Source organism: Candida metapsilosis, assembly GCF_017655625.1.
Source record: "Candida metapsilosis strain BP57 chromosome Unknown scaffold7, whole genome shotgun sequence".
NCBI classification, from domain to species: domain Eukaryota; kingdom Fungi; phylum Ascomycota; class Pichiomycetes; order Serinales; family Debaryomycetaceae; genus Lodderomyces; species Lodderomyces metapsilosis.
This window is the reverse complement of record NW_027138165.1, coordinates 367,050-392,155: the sequence shown is the minus strand read 5'-3', so window position 1 is coordinate 392,155 and position 25,106 is coordinate 367,050. Positions and strand designations below refer to the sequence as shown.

At 38.6% G+C, this 25,106-nt stretch overlaps 15 protein-coding genes across 15 annotated transcripts; 6 read left to right on the top strand and 9 right to left on the bottom strand. All coding sequences in view use genetic code 12, as the record gives it.

The window, feature by feature from the left end:
- Positions 1–93: 93 nt before the first annotated feature.
- Positions 94–3,105, bottom strand: I9W82_004732 (uncharacterized protein; the record flags this gene model as incomplete). Its single annotated transcript, XM_067693834.1, has 1 exon — positions 94–3,105. The coding sequence occupies one exon, from the start codon at positions 3,103–3,105 to the stop codon at positions 94–96; it is 3,012 nt and encodes a 1,003-aa protein (XP_067546215.1).
- A 355-nt stretch (positions 3,106–3,460) lies between these two features.
- I9W82_004731 (uncharacterized protein) lies at positions 3,461–4,306 on the top strand (the record flags this gene model as incomplete). The annotated part of the gene is made up of 1 exon (XM_067693833.1): positions 3,461–4,306. One exon carries the CDS (start codon positions 3,461–3,463, stop codon positions 4,304–4,306), a length of 846 nt encoding a protein of 281 aa, XP_067546214.1.
- A 99-nt stretch (positions 4,307–4,405) lies between these two features.
- I9W82_004730 (aminodeoxychorismate lyase) lies at positions 4,406–5,269 on the top strand (the record flags this gene model as incomplete). The annotated part of the gene is made up of 1 exon (XM_067693832.1): positions 4,406–5,269. The coding sequence occupies one exon, from the start codon at positions 4,406–4,408 to the stop codon at positions 5,267–5,269; it is 864 nt and encodes a 287-aa protein (XP_067546213.1).
- A 5-nt stretch (positions 5,270–5,274) lies between these two features.
- SER2 (phosphoserine phosphatase) lies at positions 5,275–6,192 on the bottom strand (the record flags this gene model as incomplete). Its single annotated transcript, XM_067693830.1, has 1 exon — positions 5,275–6,192. The coding sequence occupies one exon, from the start codon at positions 6,190–6,192 to the stop codon at positions 5,275–5,277; it is 918 nt and encodes a 305-aa protein (XP_067546212.1).
- A 93-nt stretch (positions 6,193–6,285) lies between these two features.
- I9W82_004728 (uncharacterized protein) lies at positions 6,286–6,756 on the top strand (the record flags this gene model as incomplete). The annotated part of the gene is made up of 1 exon (XM_067693829.1): positions 6,286–6,756. One exon carries the CDS (start codon positions 6,286–6,288, stop codon positions 6,754–6,756), a length of 471 nt encoding a protein of 156 aa, XP_067546211.1.
- Position 6,757: 1 nt separating this feature from the next.
- On the bottom strand, positions 6,758–7,552 carry I9W82_004727 (uncharacterized protein; the record flags this gene model as incomplete). Its single annotated transcript, XM_067693828.1, has 1 exon — positions 6,758–7,552. One exon carries the CDS (start codon positions 7,550–7,552, stop codon positions 6,758–6,760), a length of 795 nt encoding a protein of 264 aa, XP_067546210.1.
- Positions 7,553–8,756: 1,204 nt separating this feature from the next.
- On the bottom strand, positions 8,757–10,388 carry I9W82_004726 (uncharacterized protein; the record flags this gene model as incomplete). Its single annotated transcript, XM_067693827.1, has 1 exon — positions 8,757–10,388. One exon carries the CDS (start codon positions 10,386–10,388, stop codon positions 8,757–8,759), a length of 1,632 nt encoding a protein of 543 aa, XP_067546209.1.
- A 1,479-nt stretch (positions 10,389–11,867) lies between these two features.
- Positions 11,868–12,161, top strand: I9W82_004725 (uncharacterized protein; the record flags this gene model as incomplete). The annotated part of the gene is made up of 1 exon (XM_067693826.1): positions 11,868–12,161. The coding sequence occupies one exon, from the start codon at positions 11,868–11,870 to the stop codon at positions 12,159–12,161; it is 294 nt and encodes a 97-aa protein (XP_067546208.1).
- A 106-nt stretch (positions 12,162–12,267) lies between these two features.
- On the bottom strand, positions 12,268–12,726 carry NCB2 (negative cofactor 2 transcription regulator complex subunit; the record flags this gene model as incomplete). Its single annotated transcript, XM_067693825.1, has 1 exon — positions 12,268–12,726. One exon carries the CDS (start codon positions 12,724–12,726, stop codon positions 12,268–12,270), a length of 459 nt encoding a protein of 152 aa, XP_067546207.1.
- A 184-nt stretch (positions 12,727–12,910) lies between these two features.
- I9W82_004723 (metallophosphoesterase family protein) lies at positions 12,911–14,992 on the top strand (the record flags this gene model as incomplete). Its single annotated transcript, XM_067693824.1, has 1 exon — positions 12,911–14,992. The coding sequence occupies one exon, from the start codon at positions 12,911–12,913 to the stop codon at positions 14,990–14,992; it is 2,082 nt and encodes a 693-aa protein (XP_067546206.1).
- Positions 14,993–15,085: 93 nt separating this feature from the next.
- Positions 15,086–16,162, bottom strand: I9W82_004722 (putative hydrolase; the record flags this gene model as incomplete). Its single annotated transcript, XM_067693823.1, has 1 exon — positions 15,086–16,162. One exon carries the CDS (start codon positions 16,160–16,162, stop codon positions 15,086–15,088), a length of 1,077 nt encoding a protein of 358 aa, XP_067546205.1.
- Positions 16,163–16,269: 107 nt separating this feature from the next.
- SGT2 (Sgt2p) lies at positions 16,270–17,331 on the bottom strand (the record flags this gene model as incomplete). Its single annotated transcript, XM_067693822.1, has 1 exon — positions 16,270–17,331. The coding sequence occupies one exon, from the start codon at positions 17,329–17,331 to the stop codon at positions 16,270–16,272; it is 1,062 nt and encodes a 353-aa protein (XP_067546204.1).
- Positions 17,332–17,500: 169 nt separating this feature from the next.
- I9W82_004720 (uncharacterized protein) lies at positions 17,501–21,106 on the bottom strand (the record flags this gene model as incomplete). The annotated part of the gene is made up of 1 exon (XM_067693821.1): positions 17,501–21,106. One exon carries the CDS (start codon positions 21,104–21,106, stop codon positions 17,501–17,503), a length of 3,606 nt encoding a protein of 1,201 aa, XP_067546203.1.
- Positions 21,107–22,073: 967 nt separating this feature from the next.
- Positions 22,074–23,717, top strand: I9W82_004719 (uncharacterized protein; the record flags this gene model as incomplete). Its single annotated transcript, XM_067693819.1, has 1 exon — positions 22,074–23,717. The coding sequence occupies one exon, from the start codon at positions 22,074–22,076 to the stop codon at positions 23,715–23,717; it is 1,644 nt and encodes a 547-aa protein (XP_067546202.1).
- Positions 23,718–23,803: 86 nt separating this feature from the next.
- On the bottom strand, positions 23,804–24,865 carry I9W82_004718 (uncharacterized protein; the record flags this gene model as incomplete). The annotated part of the gene is made up of 1 exon (XM_067693818.1): positions 23,804–24,865. The coding sequence occupies one exon, from the start codon at positions 24,863–24,865 to the stop codon at positions 23,804–23,806; it is 1,062 nt and encodes a 353-aa protein (XP_067546201.1).
- Between the last annotated feature and the right edge of the window lie 241 nt (positions 24,866–25,106).

Sequence of the window (25,106 nt, the reverse complement as noted above, 5' to 3'; positions counted from 1 at the left end):
GTGAATAGTTCAGGTTTTTTTTTTTTATTATTTGCCGTCAGAATGTTTTAGTGCGCACTAAAGCTTATACACGCTACATACATAATAACCCCCTCAACGTCTCACTTGTTGAGTAGCTTTAACAAGTTCTTCAATCATTTGCTTCTTACTATCGTCCAAGTCACCAAACAAGATGTTGTACTTTTCTGGATCGTTCTGCTGGATCGAAATAAATGTTTGTACAAACTCTTCAAATCCATTAATGCTGTCAATGGGTGTTTCTCGAAGAGCCTCCATTTCTGCTTCATCTACTTCATACTCGTCCTCAAATTCACCAATTTCAGCATACTCGTCATTCTCTTCATCCTCTGTAGCTTTAGCCTGAATTTTTTGGCTAATCTCGTTTGTCAAAATAGAATTTTTGGCTCTGATAGCATTGGGTAAAGCAGCCACATTGTTTATGAGTAAATCGACAGTTTCACCAACCAAATCTTCAGGAATATTTTTCACTGCATCTGTTTTAAGAATGGCCAAGGCAGCAAACATTTGCAATTTGCACCCATAAACACTCTGAAAGTCATCACTATGCTTGATCCACAATTTGTAAAATTCAGTTGTGAAACCCTTGGACCCTATAAGGTTCAATGTATTAACAGGGTCAACATAGATTGCTGCAAAGAGGTTACGAAGTAACGACAAACGGTGCAACATGAATCCATCAAACGCATTTTGAGCTTCCAAGTTTTGGTAAATATCAAAAATCTCATTCAAAAAGTTTGGCAAGAGAGAAACGAGTCGAATGTTCATTGCCAAGATGGTCAATTCAATATCCTCGAATGCTGCATGAGCAAAGATTGGATCCATATCGTCTTGCTTCAAAATTCCAAAACAGACATTCATCATTGATTGAACATAAGGGTGCTCCATCGTGACTTGAGGATTGGTGAATCCTTTGTTGATGATACCGACAAAGAATGGTTGGAACAGATCGAAATATTCATAAGCATAAGTTTCAAACGCATCGATAACACTTTGATACATTGTCCACATGGTGCTTGAGACTTCCTGATTCAAGTACAACAACGACTCCATTATTTCCACAATTTCCGTTAAAAACACCACCATGGCATTCTCCAACACAAAATTGATCAAACTTTGTACAACAGTCTCCAACCTTTTTCCGATTTTAGAAGCATGTGAAGTAGAAAGAATCAACGTAGTTAACGTGCTTAACAAACCGCTAGCTTGGTACTCCTTGTCGGTCTCTATCGCTCCTGAACTTTGCAGTTCAAGGATTTCATTACCCAAGCGAAGAAATTGGTCAACCAACTTAGTTGCAAGCTCAACGGCATATGGTTCAAGGCTTTTAGCAAACTTTTCCACAAAGGTATCCATAACATTGGTCAAAATATCACTTTCGTATTTCTTGGATTTTTCCAACAAGTTTTCCAACAACTGTGGTGCTTGCTCCGAGACATGGGACGCTACAGAATCCTCTTGCACCAATGTTGCCAAGGCATCAGCAGCAGCCAATTGAATTGGAAATTGACTTTCGTTTTGAAAACATGAAATGATTCCGTGGAAAATATTCTGCAAAATTTGCATATCGCTGTACTGATGATTATGGAACATGGCGATAGTATCACAGGCTCTTGCAGTTAGCCAAGGCGTTTTGATAGAGTTTTCATCCGACAATTCAGGAAGAACGTACGTTTCAAGCATCTTGTCAACTTGACCATGACATGGCGATGACTTTGTATCCAATTTATAGGAGACGGTAGAAAGCACACGAAGAGCACCTTCGGTTTGCATTGCAATTTCTTGGCTTTCACGATTACCAATTCTTTGGGTGAAAATGTCATTAATTATAGTGAAGATAGTGGTTATGGTCAGCTTGAACTTCTTGTTTGAAAGTCTGTAAACAAAATTGATAGCAGCAACGTCACTAGTCTTTTGTTCTCTATTCACATCAAAGTACCTTCTGATATACTCATATGTGTCGTCTTCATACAATTCCACTGCCTCCGGTGTAACTTCTAAGGATGGAAGTATCAAGTGTCTAATAACTGCCTCTAATTTATCGCCAACTAATTCCCAACAAGGAGTTTCAATGATAAGTTCCAAAAATGAAATCATATAAAACAACGAGGCCTCACTTAGCCAAACCTTCTTGCTTGACCACTCTTCGATAATCTTCCAATAAGCAGAAAGAATTTCAGGAACAAAATTTGTAAGAAACACTTGGGTGAAATCAGTCTTTTCCTTAGTCAAGTACCCTCCGCCATGCTTGTTTAATAAACGATTCATGTTGGCAAAACACCACTTGACGGCTTTGACTCTAGGATGTAATGCACGTTGCTCTGGAATATCTTCATCCAACACTTCCTTTGGTAACGGCTTATTGATTATCAGAATGTGAATATTGCACCAGAGACCCAATTTGTTGACATCAACAAAGTACTCAGGAAGCGATGAAAAAGTGGCGTTTTTGAATGACTTGACAATAAGATAGAGCATCTCATCTGTCACAGAATTACCATCATTTGAAATCAAAGTCTGTGCCAACTGTTCAATCATTGGGAACAACTCTTGTGTGATGTTGTCCATGACTGGGTTTGAAAAGTTCTTCAGTTCAAGACCTGCCCATCTGTAGCTCTTGACATATTCGTATAAACATACCAATCCAACAAAAATCTGATCTTGGTCCTGTGACGAAAGCAAACTTGAAATCATTGGTATCAACTCATCCCATTTGTCATAGCTTAAAATACCATTCAATGCTGTGGACAAGGAAAACTTGATTTGATTTATTTTGTAAGCCTTAATGAGGGTCGGGACCAAATTGTTCTTGATATCAGCCTTTTCATTTTCAAGAAGATAGTAGCTAGTTGGCTGCTTTGTATGCTCTGGTGCGATCCAATAGTTCATAACTCTATTCTTGAAGAAAATGGCAGCCGCAATCTGGGTACCTAATTGAACTCCAGATTCAGTAATCAAATCCAACAAGTAGCTTGTAAACCCTGGTTGTTGCTCGTAAACATGTAAAGATTGTTCACTAGTTTTTCTAACTTGTTGATCTGCGTTCAAAGTACCACTCAACGCTTGAAGAAGTGAATCTTTGTCCATTTTTGAAAATTAAAAATATGTATGCTCTTCTATGAGATGTATGTGGTGGATGGGAAACGCGATATTCACTTTATTGACGTAATTGATATACTTTCACAAGCTAGTCCTAGTTACAAAATTTTTGCCTTGGGTGCCAAATTTTGAATTGTACTATGTGAAGCGGTATACTTAGAGGACATTGAAAAAAAAAAAAAGTACGAAAAAATCTTCTCAATTTTTTTTTTATGCAATGAGACACTACCCATTTTTTAAAGGTATCAAGCTCATCTTGATAGGCAAAAAGAGACAAAGTATAATAACACATCAGTTTGAAGTTCTTTACTCCCAAGTGATCAAAAGTGTTCTTCGTGTTGAAATGGCCAAAACGGAAATAAAAGGGTTTCATATATTACCCGTGAACATACAAGGAACAAAGTCAACCCACTACATTTACTTCAAAAAACATGATTCTAGAACCAGTCCAGATAGCTCCGATAACACGTCCATCTTTCTATGCAACTTGCCAATACTAAGCGACCTACAAACTGTAAAGAAATATTTCCAAACAGTTGCTTTAGGAGCCACCATTGAAAGCTACATACAATCATATTTGACCGACAGTACAGAAGATGTATGGCTAGATTTAACCAAATTGACATCTGACTTACCTTTGGGTAGTACCGATGAAACTGCTAGCAAATTACCTAAAAACTGTGCAATAGTAACATTCATTGATAAAAGTTCTTTCCACTTGGCCTTTAACGCATTAAAAAAGCTATCCTCCAATGCTTCAATATCTACATGGCCCATGAAAGAGGTTACCACTTCATACTTTCTTGACATTTATAAACTGAAGATTTTGGATAAGGAAAAGCTTTCGGAGGAAGTTGCACAAGAATTGAAAGATTTTGACAATGCAGAGCAAGAGAGTATTGAAAACTTACAAAATCAAGCAAGTTTGGTTGATGAAGATGGTTTCCAATTGGTGGTTGGATCCCATAGAAAAACAAAAGCCGGTATTCTTGGAAAGCAGAACTTGGCTTCCACCGTTGAAAGTGAAAAGGCGAAGAATAAGATGAAGAAGAAAGAAAAGCAAGATTTTTATAGATTCCAATTGAGGCAGCGCAAGAAGGAGGAGATGAATGAACTTTTAACTAAATTCAAAGCTGATCAAGAGAAGGTCAGATTGATGAAGGAGAAGAAGCGTTTTAGGCCGTATTGAGGGTAGAGCGTTATAGAAGTAATATTGTTTATAGCAATTGCTACCATGTAATATAATAATCTTTGGTTTCCTGTAACAACGGAGCTCACCAACACTCTAATGAAATCACTTCAACTAGATAAAGACTTGAAGGCTATTCAATCCAACTACATAGAAGCATATTTCCCCAATGCCTCTTCTCCTACCATCAAAGCAGATGATTTTGAAATACTAGCTACAATTCGATATGATCCATCAAGGTCAACATATCCACCAACAACATACAATGAAATATCACCTCTGAATATTTTCCTTTTATCAGAACATACAGCAAGACTACAATACACTTTTGAATTCTTTCACAATTTATACAAGACATCATTTGATTCTGAGATTACAGAGGATTTTTTGTTTGCCCAAATTGTCAAGAGTCTTGAACACCTGGGGAAGCCTGTTGATAAGTCATACAAAATACGAGGCTTGTTTAAGTTGGATGGGTCATCCAGGCTAGAAATTCATGAAACACCAAGCCGGGTGGACTTGCTACTGGGATTAAACATAGATGACAGTAGCGCAGCTCCACTTAGTGATACATCCAGCCATTGGGACGTGTACATAAACACCAAGAGCTCACCTATTTCTCCATTCACGTCATTCAAAACTACCAAACGGGATGTATACAATGAAGCAAGAAAGATTCTTCCCGGTTTGAAGCCCGGTCAAGAGGAGGTATTACTTTTCAATTCGCAAAAGCAATTAATGGAAGGTTCAATTACCAATGTTGCAATTAAAAGGAAAACCGATGGCAAGTGGGTAACGCCATTGTTGAGTTCTGGTTGTTTATGTGGTGTAACTAGACACTATCTACTTCGAAGAAACTACATTGAAGAGGACATCATTCAGATCAAAGACGTCTCTCTTGGTGATGAGGTGCTATTGTTGAATGGTATCATGGGTGTTGTAAGAGGGAAAGTTGCAGGGTAATTCATTTATTCTAACAACTCCTTGATATCCACGTCACTGTAGCCCATTATATACAACACATCCAATAAAGATTTAGTATTCAAACAAGCTGGAGCTTGTAATTGTACTTTAGGTTTAGCATTCCACGCGATTCCAAACCCAGCAACTGACATCATCTTCAAATCATTAGCACCATCTCCAATGGCCACTGCATTTTTTGGATCAATACCATGTTTTTCAGCTATTTCCAACAAGAGCTCGGCTTTGCGTTCTCCATTGACTATGTCACCTATGGTCTCTCCATTCAAGATGTTATTCTCATCGACTCCTAATGTATTTGCGTATGCATAGTCTAATCCTAACTGGTTCTTGATATGTTCAGCCAAAGGTATGAATCCACCCGAGCAAACACCTAAGATGCAGCCCAACTTTTTCAAAGCTTTACTCAATGGCTTGACTCCATTGGTAATTTCAATTTTTTCTTCTAATTCTTTCCATATCGTAGTTGAATCTATACCACGAAGCAATCCTACACGCTCCCTCAAACTCTCGTTAAAATCAATCTCTCCATTCATAGCTCTAGTAGTGATTTCAGCTACTTTATCTTCAATACCAGCATACGCTGCAATTAATTCAATCACTTCTTGATAGATCAAAGTAGAGTCCATGTCGAAAATGAACAATTGTTTATCCTTCCTGGTCAAACTTGGTTGGAGAATCAAATCGTATGGTTGATTCAAGCAGTTTTGTTTGACCAACTTGAGGCACTCTTCATATCCATCTAATTCAAGATCATAATCCCAAGCGCGTGGAGAAAGCTGAGTTTTGCCGAAACTGGTATGTAATGACTCCGTGATGAAGGTTTCAACTTTTGTAACAACTTCCTCTGGGGACTGGCCTTCGTGAAGGATTAACGTCAAAGCGTATAAAGCTTTTGCAGACATGGTTGGTTTGGATAAACTGGTTGTGCCCAGAATGGAAGAAAAAAAAATTGCGTTTCCGGTAAGTTTTGAACCAATTCTGTTCACCAAAGAAAAATGCTGAAACCAACGATAATCACCAGATCCAAAAATGAGGAAGCCCCCTTCTCTGAAACTCAATTGCTCGAAATTATTGATCAAAATTCAAAGCTGGATCCAGAGGCCATTGCCACGGAATTAGCCAATAAACTTGCCGAAATATCGTCAAGACATAAATTCATTATCCAGTATACTTTATTAAAAGCAAATGATGTAGCATTTGACTTGAATATCAGTACGGACTTTGTGGCTAGCTGGGAGCCGTCTAAAGATGGTTGTATCAATATTCGTCTTGATTTAGAGAAGGAAGTTGGTGGAGATCTGAATGATGGAGCCAAAGAGAAGGATGAGGGTAGTTCAAATGAAGATGATGATGACGTTCCCAAGAATAGTAGCGAGGAAACTGATAGTAGCTTGACGACAGAAACAACTACGAACCAAAACCAACTCAATTCATTGCTCTTAACCGTCTATTGGATAAGTATATAGTTCATTCTAGTAAATTATAAATGGATTCCAATCGATCATTAATAGTTCTTAAACCTGAAGTTTTTTGGTCTATGGCACGTAAAGTGTGCTCCAACTGCTGAATCCGGCCTGCAACATCTGCATCTGTATTGGGATCAAAATGACTACCGTGCTGCTTATCAATAAGCGAGATCCCATCAGCTCCACCTTCTACAAACTGATCTAGACTCATACCACGTTTCATTTCCTTTACTTCTTCTTCCAATGCAGATACCACATCTTTATTTGAATCCTTGTGTTCCGCCAACTTTGCATGATCTCGCGCAAGACCTTGTTTCAATTCTGACAAGTACTGGTTCAAATCATTAAGTTGCCTCGACTCTTCAGCAAGATAGGCATCAAGCACTTTTTGTTTTGCTTCCAACTCCTTAAAATTCAATGTATTACCAACTTGTATACCTGGCAATTCGCTTGCAAATTGCAACTTCGGCGAAGCGGGTAACCTTGTAACTTTGAGACGTGATCGAAAAGACTCTGGATTCAGAGACTGATTCCAAGAATTGGATAATTCCTTCGATATTCGGTGTCTCTCGTCTCTAGGAACTTCATCCTTGATTGCTTTATTGATAGTCTTTGAAATGGTAATGCTGAAAACATTGTTGATTGATTTCATTAAAAGTTCATCTGGTAGTTGCCAATTGTCTTTGATATCGTTGACCTCGCCGTCTTGTGTATCAATGCGTTGATTCCGTGTTAGAGGCTGGTAGTCCTCGTCGATACTCCCCGAGCGAGAATGCTTTCTGATCTTGTCCTTCATGATTTTGAAAGTGCTTTGAAGTCATTACTATGTTATTCTCTTTGAGTTGATAATTTTCCGAGGTGCGAAAAGAGATTTCCTGATGTCCTTGACTATAGTACGGTAAAGATAGTGGCTGAACAAGATAATTGATAATCAAAATTATGAGGCGGGTTTACTCTCTTGGCGCTTTAACTTTTCAGTGTTGAGTTAAGAAAAATAAAAATAAGCTTCTTGAGCCTAAACCCTAACTGCTCAACCGTTTTTGTTTTATATGGCCAAGAATTTTCAAGAATCGAGATCGTAGTCATATTGGGTGCAAACCATTGAGGTAGAACTTTGACTCTTTCCATAGAAATCGATCTAGTGATGTTTATGGCACCTCGTTAGAGTAAAATCATCCATGTGCCGGTAAAAGTAGGATCTTGAAAGTACACGTGCGCGGAATTTATACACGGAATTGATAACGGAAATTTTGCAGCAGAAAAGGTTAGATTATGCTATTTTATAGTTCAAGTCAACAAGCAAAACATATGTGTCATAACTTCTAAAGCATTATGCCAAATTAATTGTGATAGTACCCTCCTCCATGAGTGGTTGTAACAGCGTCGACTGCGCATTGTCATAATAAGCTTTCAGTAGCGCATAAAAGTACCACCAAAATTTATACCCCACTTTGCTAGCTACGGTTTTGAATGACACCTAGTTTAATTTCAAGCTGTGCTGTAGTGGAGACCCTTGCTAGGGACGTTGCACTTCTGCCACATTTTTTTTGCAATCATTATGAACATGTTTCCTGATAATAGGCACATTGACAAAGATAGCATGAACTATACCTGTGTGATTAATGGAGGAGTGTGGTTGTTATCTGTCATATACTATTATGCATGGGCTTGGCGTACATACACAGGCCCAAAATCGAATCTTGATGCTTTGGATTCCGAGGAGGACTATGTGAGTGCTAAGAAAATTGATGAGGCATTGGTGGAGAAAAAGTGAGCAAAAGAGGGTAAGCTCGTAAAAAGAACTGAGTTAAGTAGAATTTTATAAGTTAGCTATCATTAAAAGAATTACGAGAGTTTGTGATTGTTACAACCATTCTTATGACTGCGAAATAAAGGGGAAGAAACGGGTAACCATCTCGTGGGACTTGCTCTTCCGAAAATTACATCAGCTCATGGAGTCATAGTGAATTGTAAAATTTTGATTATATGCCTATATAATACTATGCCTTCTCTCCTAAAACTTCATCCACATTCCTAATACTATTCTCATCTGACTCTGTACCATCAAGATTGGACTTGGGACCAGTGTAGGTCCTCCAAGCCCAAGCATAATAGTATACCAATGATAAGACCCAAACAGCTCCATTGATAACACAAGTGTAGTTCATTGAATCCTTATCAACAGTTCTGTTCTCCGGGAACATGCACATGACAATAGCAAACACAATGTATAAGACAGTGATGGTGTTGATGATGTTACTAATGATATGACCGAAGTGGAATGGGCCTGGTATGAATTTCTTCCTTCCATATGGTAAAAGCACAAGAAACACTGGCATTCCCCAAGCAAGATTGTTGGAGGCAATGGCCAAGGAAAACAAAGCTCCTGATCCTGCGGTTCCTGGAATAATACACAAGCATCCAATAACCAATGCACATATACCTGCAAATATGGTTGCCCTTACAGGAACTTTAATTTTTGGATCAATATACTTGACCCATTTGTAAACTCCTGGTAAACCATCATCTCTGGCAAAGGACCAGACTTGTCTAGACAAAGCAATCATACAGGAGATAGCCATAAAGTATTGACCTACGCAAATTAATGCCATAAAAGCAACAGTCCATTTCTTTCCCAAGGCATCATAAATAATTTGAGCCAAGGGAGATCCAGTCTCAGTTGCGATAATCCTTGCAACATTTCCATCTTTGATGCATGCAGCACACACAACAATAACTACCCAACCTAAGAACCAACAAGCTGAAATTGAACCCAATATTCCTACTGGGATGGACCTTTGAGCATTTAATGCTTCTTCTGAACAATGAATGACCGAGTCAAAAGATCCTATGGTCCAAATAGCTGTATTAAAGGACATCACTGCACTCCATCCAATTGGCCATTCTCTAAAATTTTCAAACTTGCCAAAGATGAAACCTCTATCATTAAAGCTGTTGTGTCTTCCAAAACCTGCAGGCACTGCAATGATGAATAGCAATACCAAAAATACGTTGACACAAATGGACACTGATTGAAACTTGGCTGCATGCTTTGTTGTCAAAGAAGCTATGACAACATTCAGCACAATACAAGCAGCAAACACACCATAAGCTTTTGCATTTGTAACATCGAAATTGTTGTCCTTGGAAACAGATACTGCAGATAGCACCTCTGTTGCAAAACCATAACTAATACTACAAATAGCACCAGTCAAGCCAAGCGAGTTGGAACATCCAATCATAAAACTCAATGGAACTCTAAAGCTGTCAGGACAGTAGTAGTTTGTGTAGTAATAAAGTCCACCACTGGTTGGTATAGCACTACCCAAGAAACTCATGGAAAGACCAACACAAAAGATAAAAAAACTAGCAATGAACCAGCCCCAGACAAGCCCGGCAGGTCCTGAGGGTATACCCATACTGAAAGTAGAAGCAATACTAGGTAGAAGCCCCATAATAGAAAACGCTATTCCAAACACTTGAATGGTTGAGTAGTGACGTCTCAACTCTTGCTTGTAACCAATTTGGTGTAGCAACTCAACATCTCCAAGATTATGATTCGGATCAATATGTCTAACTTCTGAAGCAGAAGTCTGAATGTGATGTAAACTATGCACTGGTGAGAAAGTCATTTTCCTGTGAAGTGTAGATTTTTTTTTAACCAGTGTCGTTAATCAGTGATGAGCATGACCATTCATTTATAAAGAAGTAATGCTAATTCATATCTGTACAAGATTCGTATTAGCGGCATTTTTTTCAATTTATCAAAAAGTTGGGGTGCGTTTGAAGATAAAAGAAACGTACCAAGATCTTATTATAAAGCTAAGTTTAAACGAAAAGTTTACTCCCCTTCTCAAGTATTACAAAGTCAGCGCAGTTTTTGGGGGGGCTTATACCTAATTAAGAACAGGCCGAAGTTTGTCTTTGTCTTTACTTTTTTTTTTTGCAGCATTTATCTGCCCCTCTTTTCAATTTAAATTTTGGTTTTTAGTTCGCAGAGATTCCCCCACTACGGAGAACAGCGGTACACGTCTGAACTGAGAGCCATCAGTACAGATTTGAAGGGGAAAAAAAGCCTCCAACTGGATGATGCGTAATGCATGACAGCAGCATAAGCTCTCATCTAGCTTCTATAATATTCATGTGAATAAAATATGCCAAAGTTGTATTATATATCTCAAAAGACCGTTTGTTTTCAAACTCCGAAATATCGGCTGACTGTAAACCATAAAGTTTGATACTCAAACTTAAAATTCAATTTGCTGTAACAATTTTGTTGATGGTTAATCATGGTGCGTTGTCGAATCTACTCCACTTTCAGAAATGCACTATAAAACTTTAAATGTGTCATAAGGAAAAACACTTACCCCAGATAAATTGCTTTTTTATTACACAGATAACACATAAAACATGGAATGAAGAAAATAAAGCAAACCGTTGCAGGGGTGCTTTCGTCATTTTAAATTGAGTGGGGAAGCGGACTTTAAGTAAAATTTTGAAATTCTGAACGAAGCACAAAACCATTTCATGCACAAGACTGTTAAAAGCTAGCGGTATGATTTCCACATTCGGAATTTCTGATTAGATACTATAGTTATTTTTTGCAGCAGGATCGAGAGATATAGACCTGCTCCTCATGTAGAGATGCAATCATTATTGGCATATTGTTGAGGTATAACTAGCCAAGAAATTGGCGCGTTTTTTTAGCAAAATTTTTCAATGTACAACTTCAAGTTTGTGGAGAAGTGTAGGTCTGGCCAGTGTTTCTTTTAGATGATCCTTAGCGGTTGAAGAGTTGTGAAAGCAGAGTTGATTCGGACAAATGGTGAAGCTTAACCAGAGACCTTTTATTCAACTGGTGGTCCTCATACACCTGGAGAAGATTAACCGCTTACCTCATCTTTAAAGAGTATCTTATCTTGAGGGAAAACTGGCCTTTTGAATACGCTCCTTGCCCAGTGTCCCTTGTCCATCGTTCCTTTTCGATCCTTCCATGTACGGATGTCTGTCGTGTTGAAAACACACTTGGTAGTGCCAATTTGACAACAACAAAAAAATTGCTCCTTTGATGAAAGACACCTAACTTTATCCACAATCACCACTGGAAAACAATGTTTGGCTTGGGGAAATTATTCTACGTCATCGTATTGGTCATCAACGGGATAGCTGTTCTAAGTGAAGATAGATTTTTGAATAGAATTGGATGGGGATCAACAACAGCTTCATCAAATGCTAATGCCAATATACAGAATCAATTCAATCAGTTCAACACGGGATTAGAAAGCAGCGAAGGATCCATAAAAACAAAATTGATCAATCTAATAAGTGCAGTACGAACATTGTTAAGGATACCGTTGATCGCTGTGAACATTTTGATTATCTTGTACGAGATTGTTTTGGGTTGATGGAGGTAATGGGAGAGCTATTGCTGATCAAAGCTTACATTTTGTCTAAACGACTATATACTACATCAATGTCACTTTGTGAATATATATATTACATCACATCATTCTATGAACTTTCCTCTTGCTTTGTCTCATGTGGTGGCGAACCAGACTGACTTTGAAGACGGTCCCTCGACTTTTTAAACAACTCTTCTTGCTGCCTCAATAATTCCTCTTCGCTCAATCCTGAGCTTTGAAACTTATTGTTCCTCTTTTCTTTTCCTTTCAATAATTCCTTTTGTTCACTGAGGATCTTGTTTATTATTTCAAGATAGTTGTTAAAATCCAATTCTTCCAATGCTTTCACCACATGATCTGAAGCAATAGTCTTTTTAGCCTCTTTTTCGGCAATATCATTCAGCTGGGTCGATAGCATCATGATAAATTCAATACTGCATTCTGTTATTGCTTCTCTTGCTTCTTTAGATATAGCAATGTCCTTGGGTAAGATTTCAGCAATAATCTTTTGAACTGTTGCTTTAGGTAGTGACAAGTCTTCATTATTAGATCCCGGGTAGTCCGACATTGTTATTATATGCACTTATAAGATATGATGGTGAAAAGGGTGTATTTTATTGACTACTGCAAAATGTATCAAGCCGGTACTAATTGTGTACTTTTGTTTGCACTTTTGGTTCGTTTTCTCGCGATGTTTTTCGTTTCTTATCCCCTCTTATTCCCTCAACCGCCAATTCCCTTTTTCATTCAACATGCTACCTAGAAGGCTATGCAGGTCCTTCCTGTATGTTGTGATACTATTACTCACGGCATTGGTGTTGCTTCTTCTAGCCAACAAGCATCAAATTGTTGATCTTAACAAATATGTCCCGTATGATTTGTTTGCCAGTACGGCACCGTCCTTTTTCCAGCCACCATCAGACGTGTTCCTTCTAGATATATCCATCAACAGCTGTCCCTTTTACAACTCCAAGAATCCAAGTTGTGGTAAACCAAATCCCGATGCAGGGAAATATGGTGACTTAACTGAGTACGAAGGAGGGTGGGTCAGATTAAAGAAGGACTTATGTCTTGGAAAGTCTTGGATTAAGAAGGAGATGTTCTCCGTAAAAGAGATAAATCATGCCAACTACCAGAGGATGTTGAGCAAGTCACAATTACCCGATGAAGTTATTCTTGATATTGCCATCCTGGACCCCGAAAACGACTCAAAAATTAAAGGAAATGGGAAACTCAAGTTGCCAAAACATGTGATAGAGGATTATCATAAGCAAAAGGTTTATGACGGGACATCTCAGGACAACCTAGTCGAACAAAACAAGGATGAGGTACTTGATGGATCCACGCCAGATTCGTCGAAAGCTAGCCATAAGATTCAAGAAATGAATGAAAAGAGCTCCCCAGAGAAGCCTGACGAAAATAAAGCCAAGGCAGATTCTACAAAGGATGGCGACGATGATGACGAAAAACATAACAAAAGAGCAAAGGTTTCAAGCAAAGATGACTTGACTCGGGTATACTACATTCCGAGCAAAGAAGAGTTGACAAAAAGTGGATGGCAATACAAGTCGCATGGTATTTGGACTAAATATGGACCACATACTAGCAAAGACGTGATCACTGCATTTGATGTTTTGTTTGGATACGACGCGGTTGATCCCAGACCTAATTGGAAGTTGATAAAGTCACCAATCCGAGATGTGTGCACTTTAGTTAAGATTCCACCTTTTATAACCTATCGTCGAGGACCAAAACTTGACTACAAGAAGGAGTACAGCAAGCCATTGGCTATGAATGATAATAATGAGTTCAAAATACTTCAAGTTGCCGATTTACATTTCTCAACCGGATTTGGGAAATGTCTCAACCCTGAACCAGCATCCTCAGCATCTTCCTGCCAAGCAGATCCTCGGACATTGAAGTTTGTAAACAAGGTTCTTGATATTGAGAAGCCAGATTTCGTCGTATTAACAGGTGATCAAATTTTTGGGTCAGGTGCACCAGATTCAGAAACTGCTGCTTTCAAAGCTTTGAGTCCGTTTATCGAACGCGAAATTCCGTTTGCAATTGTATTGGGAAATCATGACGCCGAGGGTTCCTTAGGATCCAAAGAGTTGATGGGATTATATTCCGATCTCCCTTATAGTGTTGCTGCCATGGGACCCGAGTCAGTTGACGGATATGGAAACTACATAACCACAGTACAAGGGAGAACTAAGTCATCGGTAGCCTTGTCATTTTATTTTGTTGATTCTCATGCTTACAGCATGAATAAAAAAGTGTTTCCTGGGTACGACTGGATCAAGGAAAACCAATTGATTTATATGAAAGAAGAGGCAGAATCCATCAAAGATGGAATTGCTGAATTTCAAAAGGAGAAATCTACAGAAAATGGAGAATCTAAAAACAAGTTTCATCTATCAATGGCCTTTTTCCATATTCCAATACCAGAATTTAAGAAAACCAATCAACCTCTCATTGGTGAGCATAGGGAAGGTGTCATTGCTCCAAACTACAACTCTGGTGTGCGTGACGCATTCCATAGCATTGGTGTTTCGGCGATAAGTGTGGGTCATGATCACTGTAATGACTATTGCTTATTGGATGAAGAACAATCACCTACAGATGATAACAAGATTTGGTTATGTTATGGTGGTGGTGTTGGATTAGGTGGATACGGGGGATATGGCGGCTACGTGAGAAGATTGAGGACATACGTGTTGAATACGGCAAAAGGAGAAATCAAGACTTGGAAGAGGACGGAAAATGAGCCTGAAAAGAAGATTGACGAGCAAGTTTTGGTTTCTGGAGGAAATGTTGTGAACTGGAAATAGAGACACAACTTTTTAGGTGTAAAAAATAATGACGTTTTTGTTACTGTTACTGTTACTCTAGTCTAAATCTAGTCCTGAAGTGTACCCTCCTGGTTAAGAGAGCCTTGGCCTTGGCTTTAGTTTCTTTTTACTCAGTTGTTTCTCATTTTCACCCTTCTTCCAAAATGGGGAGATAAATTTAACCAATTCGTTCACAAACTCACCAGGCAAATCATGGGAGATCCAATGTCCACAATTAAACTCCTTAAACTTTAAATCAGTAAAATATCGCTCAAACTCGGGGAAATAATCTGGCTTTACAAATGGTGATTGATTCCCATACATAACTAATGTCGGCTGAGTATATTTTTCAAAATTGGTTGGTAAATCCGGCCAAGATTCGACAGATTTAATAATATCATGTTTCCAAAAGTTCATCACTGGGATCCGGAAAACCTCTTTTAATCTGTCCTTCACATGTGGGTTGGCTATATTTTTATGCGTGAGGAGTAGATTGCTCATCAACAACAGTCGTACAAGTGGACTCTTTTCATACTTGGAGAGAAACTTGCTGATTGGTTTCACTTCAGTGACTCTTCTGCCGTTGGAACCTTTTTTGTATAGCTCTGGATGAGCTTCTACTTCGCACATACCCAACACATCTAATTTATAATGAGGATCCAATGGCATTGAATGAGGTGTGTTATCGACAACCACTAACTTGTGTACAAGTTCTGGATAAAGTAGACTGACGAGCATTGCAACTTTAGCTCCCATTGAATGTCCTATAAGCACACACTTATCCCATTTCCGCTCCTGGATGAAATGGTAAACATCTTGAGCCATTTGTGTATAAGAAAACGGTAACACATGGGGAGATTCTCCATGGTTCCGAAGATCAACAGCAAATGTGGGGATCTTTGTCACTTCACTGAATAATCGACCAGCTTTATTGAAGCTCAACTTGGATCCAAACAATCCATGAAGGAAAAGAACAGGCACTTCTTCTTTATTTAGGTTGATTTTGTACGGAATTAGTTGCTTCCATTCGAGTGATATTTTTTCATTGAATGGTAAGTCCTTGATTTTGTCAATGTCAAATGAGGGCTGTAAGGCTGCTGGTTTCGAGTTTAGTAATGCGGGAAAGGAGCTAATGAATCTCCGACCAAGTACGTGTGTCCGTAGAAGCATCAGAGACTGGTCACTCTACAAACAGATTGCTCGCGTTTTTGGCGATGCTTTGAAATTCTATGTGCGATTAAAACGTCTCTTTCATTATCTTCTATACACACTGACTATCACGACTCGTTATTTCCACCTTCACTATTACCGTTGTTTCCTCTACCACCCATAAACTGGTTAAGCATAGGATTGTTCATGAGATTAGACAAATCCGGTCCATCAGGTCCACCCAATCCCAAAGATTGAGCCATTTGACGAATAGCTGGATTATTCAACATTTCTTGCATAGCGCCAGGGTTAGACATCATGCTTTGAGCAGCTTGCATCATTTGTGGGTTATTCATTAAATTAGCAAACATTCCGCCATCTCCACCAGCTCCACCAAACATGGAACTAAAATCGGGCATACCGCCAGCACCAGCACCGGCACCGGCACCTCCACCTCCACCTCCACCTGGAGCTGATCTTGAACCAGATTCTCCACTGTCGCCGGAGGTCGAGATTGAGTTTTCTAATTCTTGTTCGACTCTCTTTTTAGCCGTTTCGTAACCTTTCTTCATACCTTCTGATTGGTTATCACCTTCGACTTCCAAACCCTTCTTGTAAGCCTCCATTGCCTCCTTAGGATTTCCAAGGGCATATTGTGCCAAACCTAATCTAGAATAAGCTCTGGAAAAGGATGGATTCAATTTGATGGCCTTCTCAGCGTCTTCAATAGCTTGAGCATGCTTTTGAGCTGATGAATATGCAGCTGCTCTGTTGGAAAGGTATACAACATTGGTTGGATCTAAACCGATTGCTTCGGTATACTTGGCAATGGCGGCAGCGTAATCTTTAGCTCCCATTAATCTATTACCTTCAAGTTTCAATTGATCGGCTTTTTCTTTAGTAGTCTCATCAACAACAATATCGGAAGGCTTGGTGTCAGTTGAGGTAGTACCAGTAGAAGCTGAAGACCCAGATGAAGCTTTGATAAGTTCAGGTAATGACTTACCTCCAAATTTTGAATCAATGGCTGATTTATCATCATCTTTGTTCACTTCAAATGCATCAGCAATACAGTCAATTGCCACATCCATCGACTCCACAAAATCTTCAGCAATGGTCTTGTTGGCAACGGACTCTTTCAAGAAGCCAATGATAGATAATGCAATATCTTTATTAGAAACAGATGACATAGTATCGTGTGATTAGCTATTATGTGTGCACAGTTGAGATCAAAATGTCCTATTTTTGTTGGGGGTTTATTGGAAGAACGTGTCAGAATAATATTTCGCCCCTCTATAAATTTTCATCACCAAATTTTTTTGCTCTTTTGTGTAATGAAACCACGAAAGGTCTTCTATGCTATACTTTTACTCTATACAAGATTTTCCTCATCTCCAAATTCCTTTCCTTTAGACATCTGATCTCCTCTTTGACATACATAGACACTCCAAATTTCAAAAACTGTGATCTAAATGTTAAAAAATTGGAGATTTGCGTAGCTATAATCTCATACTCCCATTTAATATCAATATTCAACTTCATGATTTGTTTCACCAAATCTGCCTTTGACACGATTAGACGCTTGTACCTGTTGCGCTTACTGCTTCCAAGACCAAATAGATTCAATCCTTCACTTTCGTCTGGGATCAGCTCAGCATAAGTATGAGTAGATGTTGAGAACAAGGAGCTGTTTGTTCCAGTACGATGGAGACCATCCACCTCGCTTTCCGCTTGATGGGCCGCCGTTCCATTTGGATGATCTGCTTGTGTATTTGGTTCCATTGATTTCAATTCCAGATTAATGTTGCAAATCTCATGATACAATTTCTTCCATGCATTCATATCTTGGCTTACTCTCTGGAAATGTTTCATTAATTCATCACTAATCATATCAATCCAGACAATGTATTCCGCCAAAACACCTAGACTTCCCTGTTGATAATAATACTCGGGGATGATAAACACTTTTGAAAAGAATGATCTCTCATTTATACGACTCATTGTCAAATTCTTAATATTCCTCAAATCAATCTGTTTTTGCTCTCCAATGCAAATGAGTTTGGAGAGTTTACTGAAATTAGAACTGTACTTTTTGATATCCTGAAGTGAAAAATCAAGGAAAAATTCCATTTCTTGGATATTGCTAAACTTCAACTTGATTTCACCTAGTGATTTCTTATTGGATTCATGAACGGCCAGAATCACTTGTTTTTGTTCCAAGACTGACAAGTTTTGCGACACATCATCTAAGAATGTACCAAAAAGCTGCTCAGGATTGACTTCATTTTGAAACATCATGCTTTGAAACAACACATTAAGTTTCGCATTCAACTTGTTTATCCTCAATTTCTGAAACATGGGACTTGTCGAAACATTCATGGCATGATTACGCCAAATTAGATCAGCATCAGGAAAAATCGATAAAGGACGTTGTAATTTCTCCACATACAACACTTGTTTTATTGACTTCAACGACTGGGATTTAGACCTGTAATCTCCACTTTTTAAATGAATCACCCATTCTTTCAAATTGGAGTCAAATTTCCCATTGAAAGCAGCAAGTTTCTCTGGACGATGATTAGGGAAAAAATTGTCAAAATAATGATCAACAATGAGCTTTTCAATTTGTTTGTATTCTTTTGAAGATGATGACTTTGTACTGACAAAGCTCAAATAATCAAACACGTTGTAGAAACTCCTTCGATCTTGGAATAAGAAATCTAGTCGATCATCTTTTAAAATCTCTCGTAGGTTATCCAAACGTCCATACTTGACATACAACATCAACGGAGTGAGGTTCTTCAAGTTTGTTAGATTCACATTGACCAAGTTTTCCTTTCTTGATAGAATTTGTGTTTGTGGAATCCCCATCAAGATGATATGTAGCAACGAGTTTCCTGATTTATCCATGTGTTTATCAAAATTGATACCTTTCTTGCCATATTTCTTGTAAACAACGTCAAATCCAACTTGCAACAACTCTAAATAATCTGCATGGTCATAGCACCGACACAAGCTAAATAAAGGAGTATGTGAATTGTTATCTTTCAATTCCCACTCGATTAAATGACCAATTTTGGAAATTAGGTGGTGGTTATGAAATAAATAGTGTCCAACAGTACGTCCTGTGGTATCAGGGCTATTAAAATACGCAATTTGTTCATTAATTGTGGCATTGGAGGTAATCGTTGACAAAAAATCATCCAATATCCTCTCATTGGTCTCTTCAATCAATGCCGTCATTAAAAGATTCTGATTAGTTATCACATTCTTGTCAAAAAGGATAAAATCGATGGAATACCATAACATCGATGTGTTTAGAATCAAGTTGTAAATATCAAAGTTTTTAGCCTTGATTGCAAAACCAAGTGCACTTTCTCCATTGATATTTTTGCTCAATAAGCAATGCTTTGCCGGTAGTTCATGGTCAAGTGGTGTCTTTTCTATTATGCGTCTAACTTTCTCAACATCCAGGTCCACTATGCCACTCCATAAATCAAAATTTTCTTGTGAGCTTGTAGTAAGAGACTGCAATGACTCCTTTTCAGATAAGTGGCAAATAACTGCATCCAAATTGCTCATGATATAGCTAAACTGGCCATCATTAGATCTGTCAACTGCGTCAAAGTTCTTAATGTAGTAAACATGGGCCTCTATATTATCAATTTTTGCATGCACCACAGTCATCACCAACAATCCAATTAAAGAGTCCGCATCTATGACCAACTCGCTTCCACTCCTGCTCTGTGATAGAATATCCATTGTTTTGTAAAGAATATTCGACTTCATAGTCAGGTTAACAATTGAAGGATCAGACAATTTTCGAAACTCTTGTATTGCAAGGTATATCCTCTGATGTAGTTCATTAATCAACCATGGTTTCGTAACAGGAAGGTCCAATTGGTTCAATGACAAACACGAAAGACGTTCATATTCCGATGCAGTAAGATGCTTTATGGCCTCGGGATCATACTCTAGTTTATCATCATTAGGATAATTGAATTGGAAAATCAATTGCGACCACATTAAATCATACAAGTTCAACTCCACATACTCATGAACAAGTTTATTCAAATCTAAGCCCGGATAAGTGCTAATAATGTGATTTAGCAAATTATAAGTTTGTTCACTATTGGGATTCTCAATCCGTACACTATCCAGAATAATTTTATAAGCTTCTTCTTGCATTTTATTAAATTCTGCCTTGATATGACTCAATTTTTTCCTAGTTCTTGTCCTTAATTGATGAAACTGCAAATTATTATGATGGAATAATCGATAAAATTTGTCACTTACAGCTCTGGATAGGAGAGGGAAATTGTGCAACAACTTTTCAAATGTGACATTGTTGAGTTTTTCTGGCTGGGTTACAGATCCTGAGGAGCTCGTTGGCGTGGGCAATGGCGGTAGTGGCTTAATTGGAGGGGACCCGCCAATGAGCGAACTTTCGATATGGATAATCATAAACTGAGCTCCCTTGGGGAAATAATCGCAAAAGGACTTGAAGTACAGGACTGATGTGATCTTCAACTTGAGACTGCGTTTAAACCCTTTGCCAGTGTAGATCATTTGATTCTTAATGAGTACTTGTTTCCCACTCATTGTATTGTAAATCACCAGCTGTTCTTTTGAAATCGGAGTTACGGTAGACGATACAGGTGCACCAGTTTTAATAATGTGTGATTTAATGAAATCCTCATTACTATAGCACAAATCTTTCAATAGCACTTTAGTACTAGAATCATCAGACGTTGGATCATGAAACTCATTCAAGATGTGAGCTGCAGGTACAAGAATGGTATACTGGTTATGCTTGTTTTTTAATTCATCAATGACTCGTTTGAAAGGAGCTTTGGAATGATTGGGATTGTTGAATATGCAATTTAGGAGTGGATTGTATAGCACTGGTAAATGAGTAGTGGCTGATCGTTGGAGTTGCGGTCGAGGATCCTGTTGTCGTGCCATACCCCTTTCTTTTGCTTCGTGATGATGGTAGGAGTAATGCTTTCTGTTCAGATCGTATAGCCACTCGATTTTCGGACAGCGAGAGGCGCTACCTGCAACACAAAATTGCTATGTACACTATGAAAACATTGGAGGATGAGTGAGAGATTGTAGTCTGCTAATGCAGTTACATGTAAAGTAGAGGCTCATATGGGTAGTTGAGAAACTGTGCTGTTATTCACGTGCGGTCTTCAAAAGCTTAGTTTGACATATTACTGCCAAAGAAAGCCCCCCACTAATCAAGCAGAAGAGAAGAAAGGATGGTCGATAATCTGAAGAAATCACCATCTCACGTATCAACGGAAATGGTCTTTGTCTAATCATATTTTAAGATCCATTTGTAATTTGCGTCCAGGTTTGCTTGTTTTGGAACAAAAAGCCGCTAAGTTATCAATCCCCTGTACCGGAACAAATAAAACAAAGGAAAAAGAAACTCACCTGATCCATTTAGCGGGTTTTTGTTTTGAATAAAACATCAATATGTTTTATTGTTATCATTAATGCGTAATAGTTAATTGATAAGAGAACTAAAGAGGAAAGAGTTTTAATTTTCTTTTTCTGATAAGGATTGGTTTTATATGCAGGTTTATCTTAAAACGCTAAGACAAATTTTCATTTGACATTGACAACAACTGTTTTACTTTTTTTGCAATCTATTTTGTGGCTCCTAATTTATTCCAAAAACAAATTTCATATATCCCCAACCACACCTCGTCTCCCCTTCTTATCAAAATTCAAAGTAAAACAATTGGGCAAATTAATATGCATCTTGCGCTAATTTGATAAAAAAAAAAAAGCCACAAATTCTGATATAACTCCAGACACAATATATAACTCAATATGAATATAAAAACGTAGGTAAACCCTAAAATTTGCTACCCCGATTCACTCTCCCTCCAAGAAACTCAACATCACCATGATTCACCCCATGGAGACTATCAGATCCAAAACAGACCAACACCTCCACAACATCGTCTCTTCACGCTCAGAAGTCCGTGCAGTCGACCCCCAACACAATGCCGGCGACGAAGATCTTCTTAACCAAATAGGTTACAAACAAGAATTACGACGCCATTACTCGACATTACAAGTATTTGGTATTGCTTTCTCCATTATGGGTTTGCTTCCCAGTATCGCGTCGGTGTTGGCCCAGGGTTTAGAAGCTGGTCCCGGTGGTTTAGTATGGGGTTGGTTCATTGCTTCTATTTTCATCTTTTGTGTTGGTGTGTCAATGAGTTTTATGGGAAGTGCCATTCCAACTAGTGGTGGATTGTACTATTATACAAATTACTATTGTCCTGATTCAATTAGGGTTCCATTTAGTTTTTTGATTGGGTGTTCGAATTCACTTGGGTTGATTGGTGGGTTATGTAGTATCAGTTATGGTTTCGCCACGGAGGTGTTATCGGCAGTTTCAATTTCTCAAGATGGACAATTTGATATTACCAATGGGAAATGTTATGGTGTTTTCGCTGCTTGTGTGATTACAAATGTCATTGTTGCTTGTTTGACTACAAAGCATGCTGCCTCTTTACAAACTGCTTCAATTGTGGTTAATGTGTTTCTTGTGTTGTTGTTCTTAATTGCAGTTCCAGCTGGGTTCGGATCAAACTTCAACTCACGAGGTTTCATTTTTGGTAATTTTGAAAATGCTAGAGATTGGAGCGTTGGATGGAGTTTCTTTATTTCTTTACAACCGGCAGTATGGACCATAGGCGCTTTCGACTCGGTGATTCATTGCTCTGAAGAGGCAATGAATGCACAAAGATCCATGCCCGTGGGAATTTTGGGTTCCATTTCTGCATGTTGGTTCCTAGGCTGGTTTGTCGTCATTGTCTGTGCTGCATGCATCAAAGATGGCGACGTAGCTAGGATATTGAACACTTCAACTGGATCACCCATGGCACAGATCATATATGATGCATTGGGGAAAAAATGGGCCGTGGCATTTATGTCCCTCATTTCCGTGGGACAATACTTGATGGCTATCTCAATTACCATTGCATTATCAAGACAAATCTGGTCGTTTGCAAGAGATGATGGGTTGCCTGTGGTTTACCGGTATGTCAAGTATGTCAACCCAAGGATCAAAATCCCAGTTAGAGCATCCATATTTGCTGGTATTTTAGCATTGCTTTTGGGATTGCTTGTACTTATTAATGGCTCTGCTGGTTCAGGTGCTTTATTCTCATTGGCAATTTGTTCAAATAGTCTTGCATGGGGAGCACCAGTTGTACTAATCTTGTTGCCATATGGAAGGAAAAAGTTTATTCCAGGCCCATTCTATTTTGGCAAATGGATAAGTACAACAATATGTGTAGTTGCTAGTTGTTGGTTGAGCTTTATTATCGTATTGACGATGTTCCCCGATTCAAAAAAGGTTGATAAAGATTCAATGAATTACACAGTTGTGATTAATGTTGGAGTGTGGATCTTGTCTTTGGTTTATTATTTCACTTGGGGGTATAGGGTGTACTCAGGGCCAAAGAGTAATCTTGACCACCTGGATACAGAGTATTTAGAAGGAGCTAGTTTGCCAGCGATGGACGAAGTGTTGCAGGAAAAGGTATAGAAGTGATATTACGTGTATTAAAATATCCATTAGAAATAAATTGTGGGATAAACAGTCTATCGTGTAGATGTATTCCTCTATTTTTGTCATACAACTTCTCTTCTGATATTATACTTGCTCGAAATATGATTCAACACATGCCAAAACTTTGTATTCTTTATCTTTTTCGAAGCAGGTTCCAAAATAGCATCATTATCAACCCGTTTCTTCTTTTGCTGTTGCTGTTGTTGTTGTTCCTGAACAAATTCAGCCATAAACACTTCATAATTGGATATGCAATCACCACATACAAATTCTTTTAAATCCAAGTTTGATTTAGCATTGATTATGGATGATATCTCATATAGTGGTTTATCACATAAATCACAGTGTTTGAGAAGGTGGAAAGATGGCAAGTCTCCAAATATGGCTTGGAGATCATCTGAGTGTTGTCGCTGTGGGTGTGGTTGTGGTTGTGGTTGTAACTGCGAGGCAGGTGAATTAGTTGCTGAAGTGGACCTCTGGTAGTCTGTTTTTCGATCCACTCTTTCCTCTGGTTGTAGTATTATGGTATCGGTTGAGTTGTTTGAGCTGGTAGATAGGACTCTTTTCTTGAAATTGGCTAGTGATTGCTGGCGTAGTAAATGATGATCGGGGCTAGGTGAACGTGTAGACGTAGTAGTCCTCTCAGATGGCTTCATCGAGGTGGAGGTGGAGGTGGATGTGGAGGCGAAGGTGGTGTATGACGGAGATTCCTCCCTTATTGATAAATAATCCTCCACTAAAACTATAGGATCTTCTTCTTCATATGAATATTCGTACAAATCCTCATCTTCTTCTTCTTCTTCAACTTCATTGGCTTCGCCAAAAGTGTGAAAGTTTAAATCACCAACGTATTCAGACTCTACTTGGTCATTGTATCCTGTTGTGTTTAATTGTCTAGAACGACTAGTGTTTAACTTACACAGCCGTCGATCTCCGGTTGCTCCAACAGAGCCATTAGACGATGAGCTCAGTGATGATGATGATGCAGCTGCAGCTGCGGCTGCGGCGGCTGATGCCGATGTTCGTTTGGCTGGAGGTGGTGGTGGGAAAGGTAAAGACGTAAGTGTAGTATCATCTATAAGATCAAGCTTTGATGGTTGCTGTTTTAGTGTTTTCAGTGGCATATTGGGCATTCGGTAATTAGCGGGATAACTGGAATCTCTTTTGATCTGAATGGGGATGATGAGGTTCACAGTTTGGCAGTTAAATTGGTGATGATGATGGAAAGCGAGTGTGTTGTTGTTTTATATATGAAACCTCGGGTGATAAGAAGTAGGTAGATCAAGAAAAAAAAAGCAATAGGGTATCTTTAGAAATCTATATTTAAAGATTTTTCTGTATAAAGTTTTAAGTTGTATTCGTTTA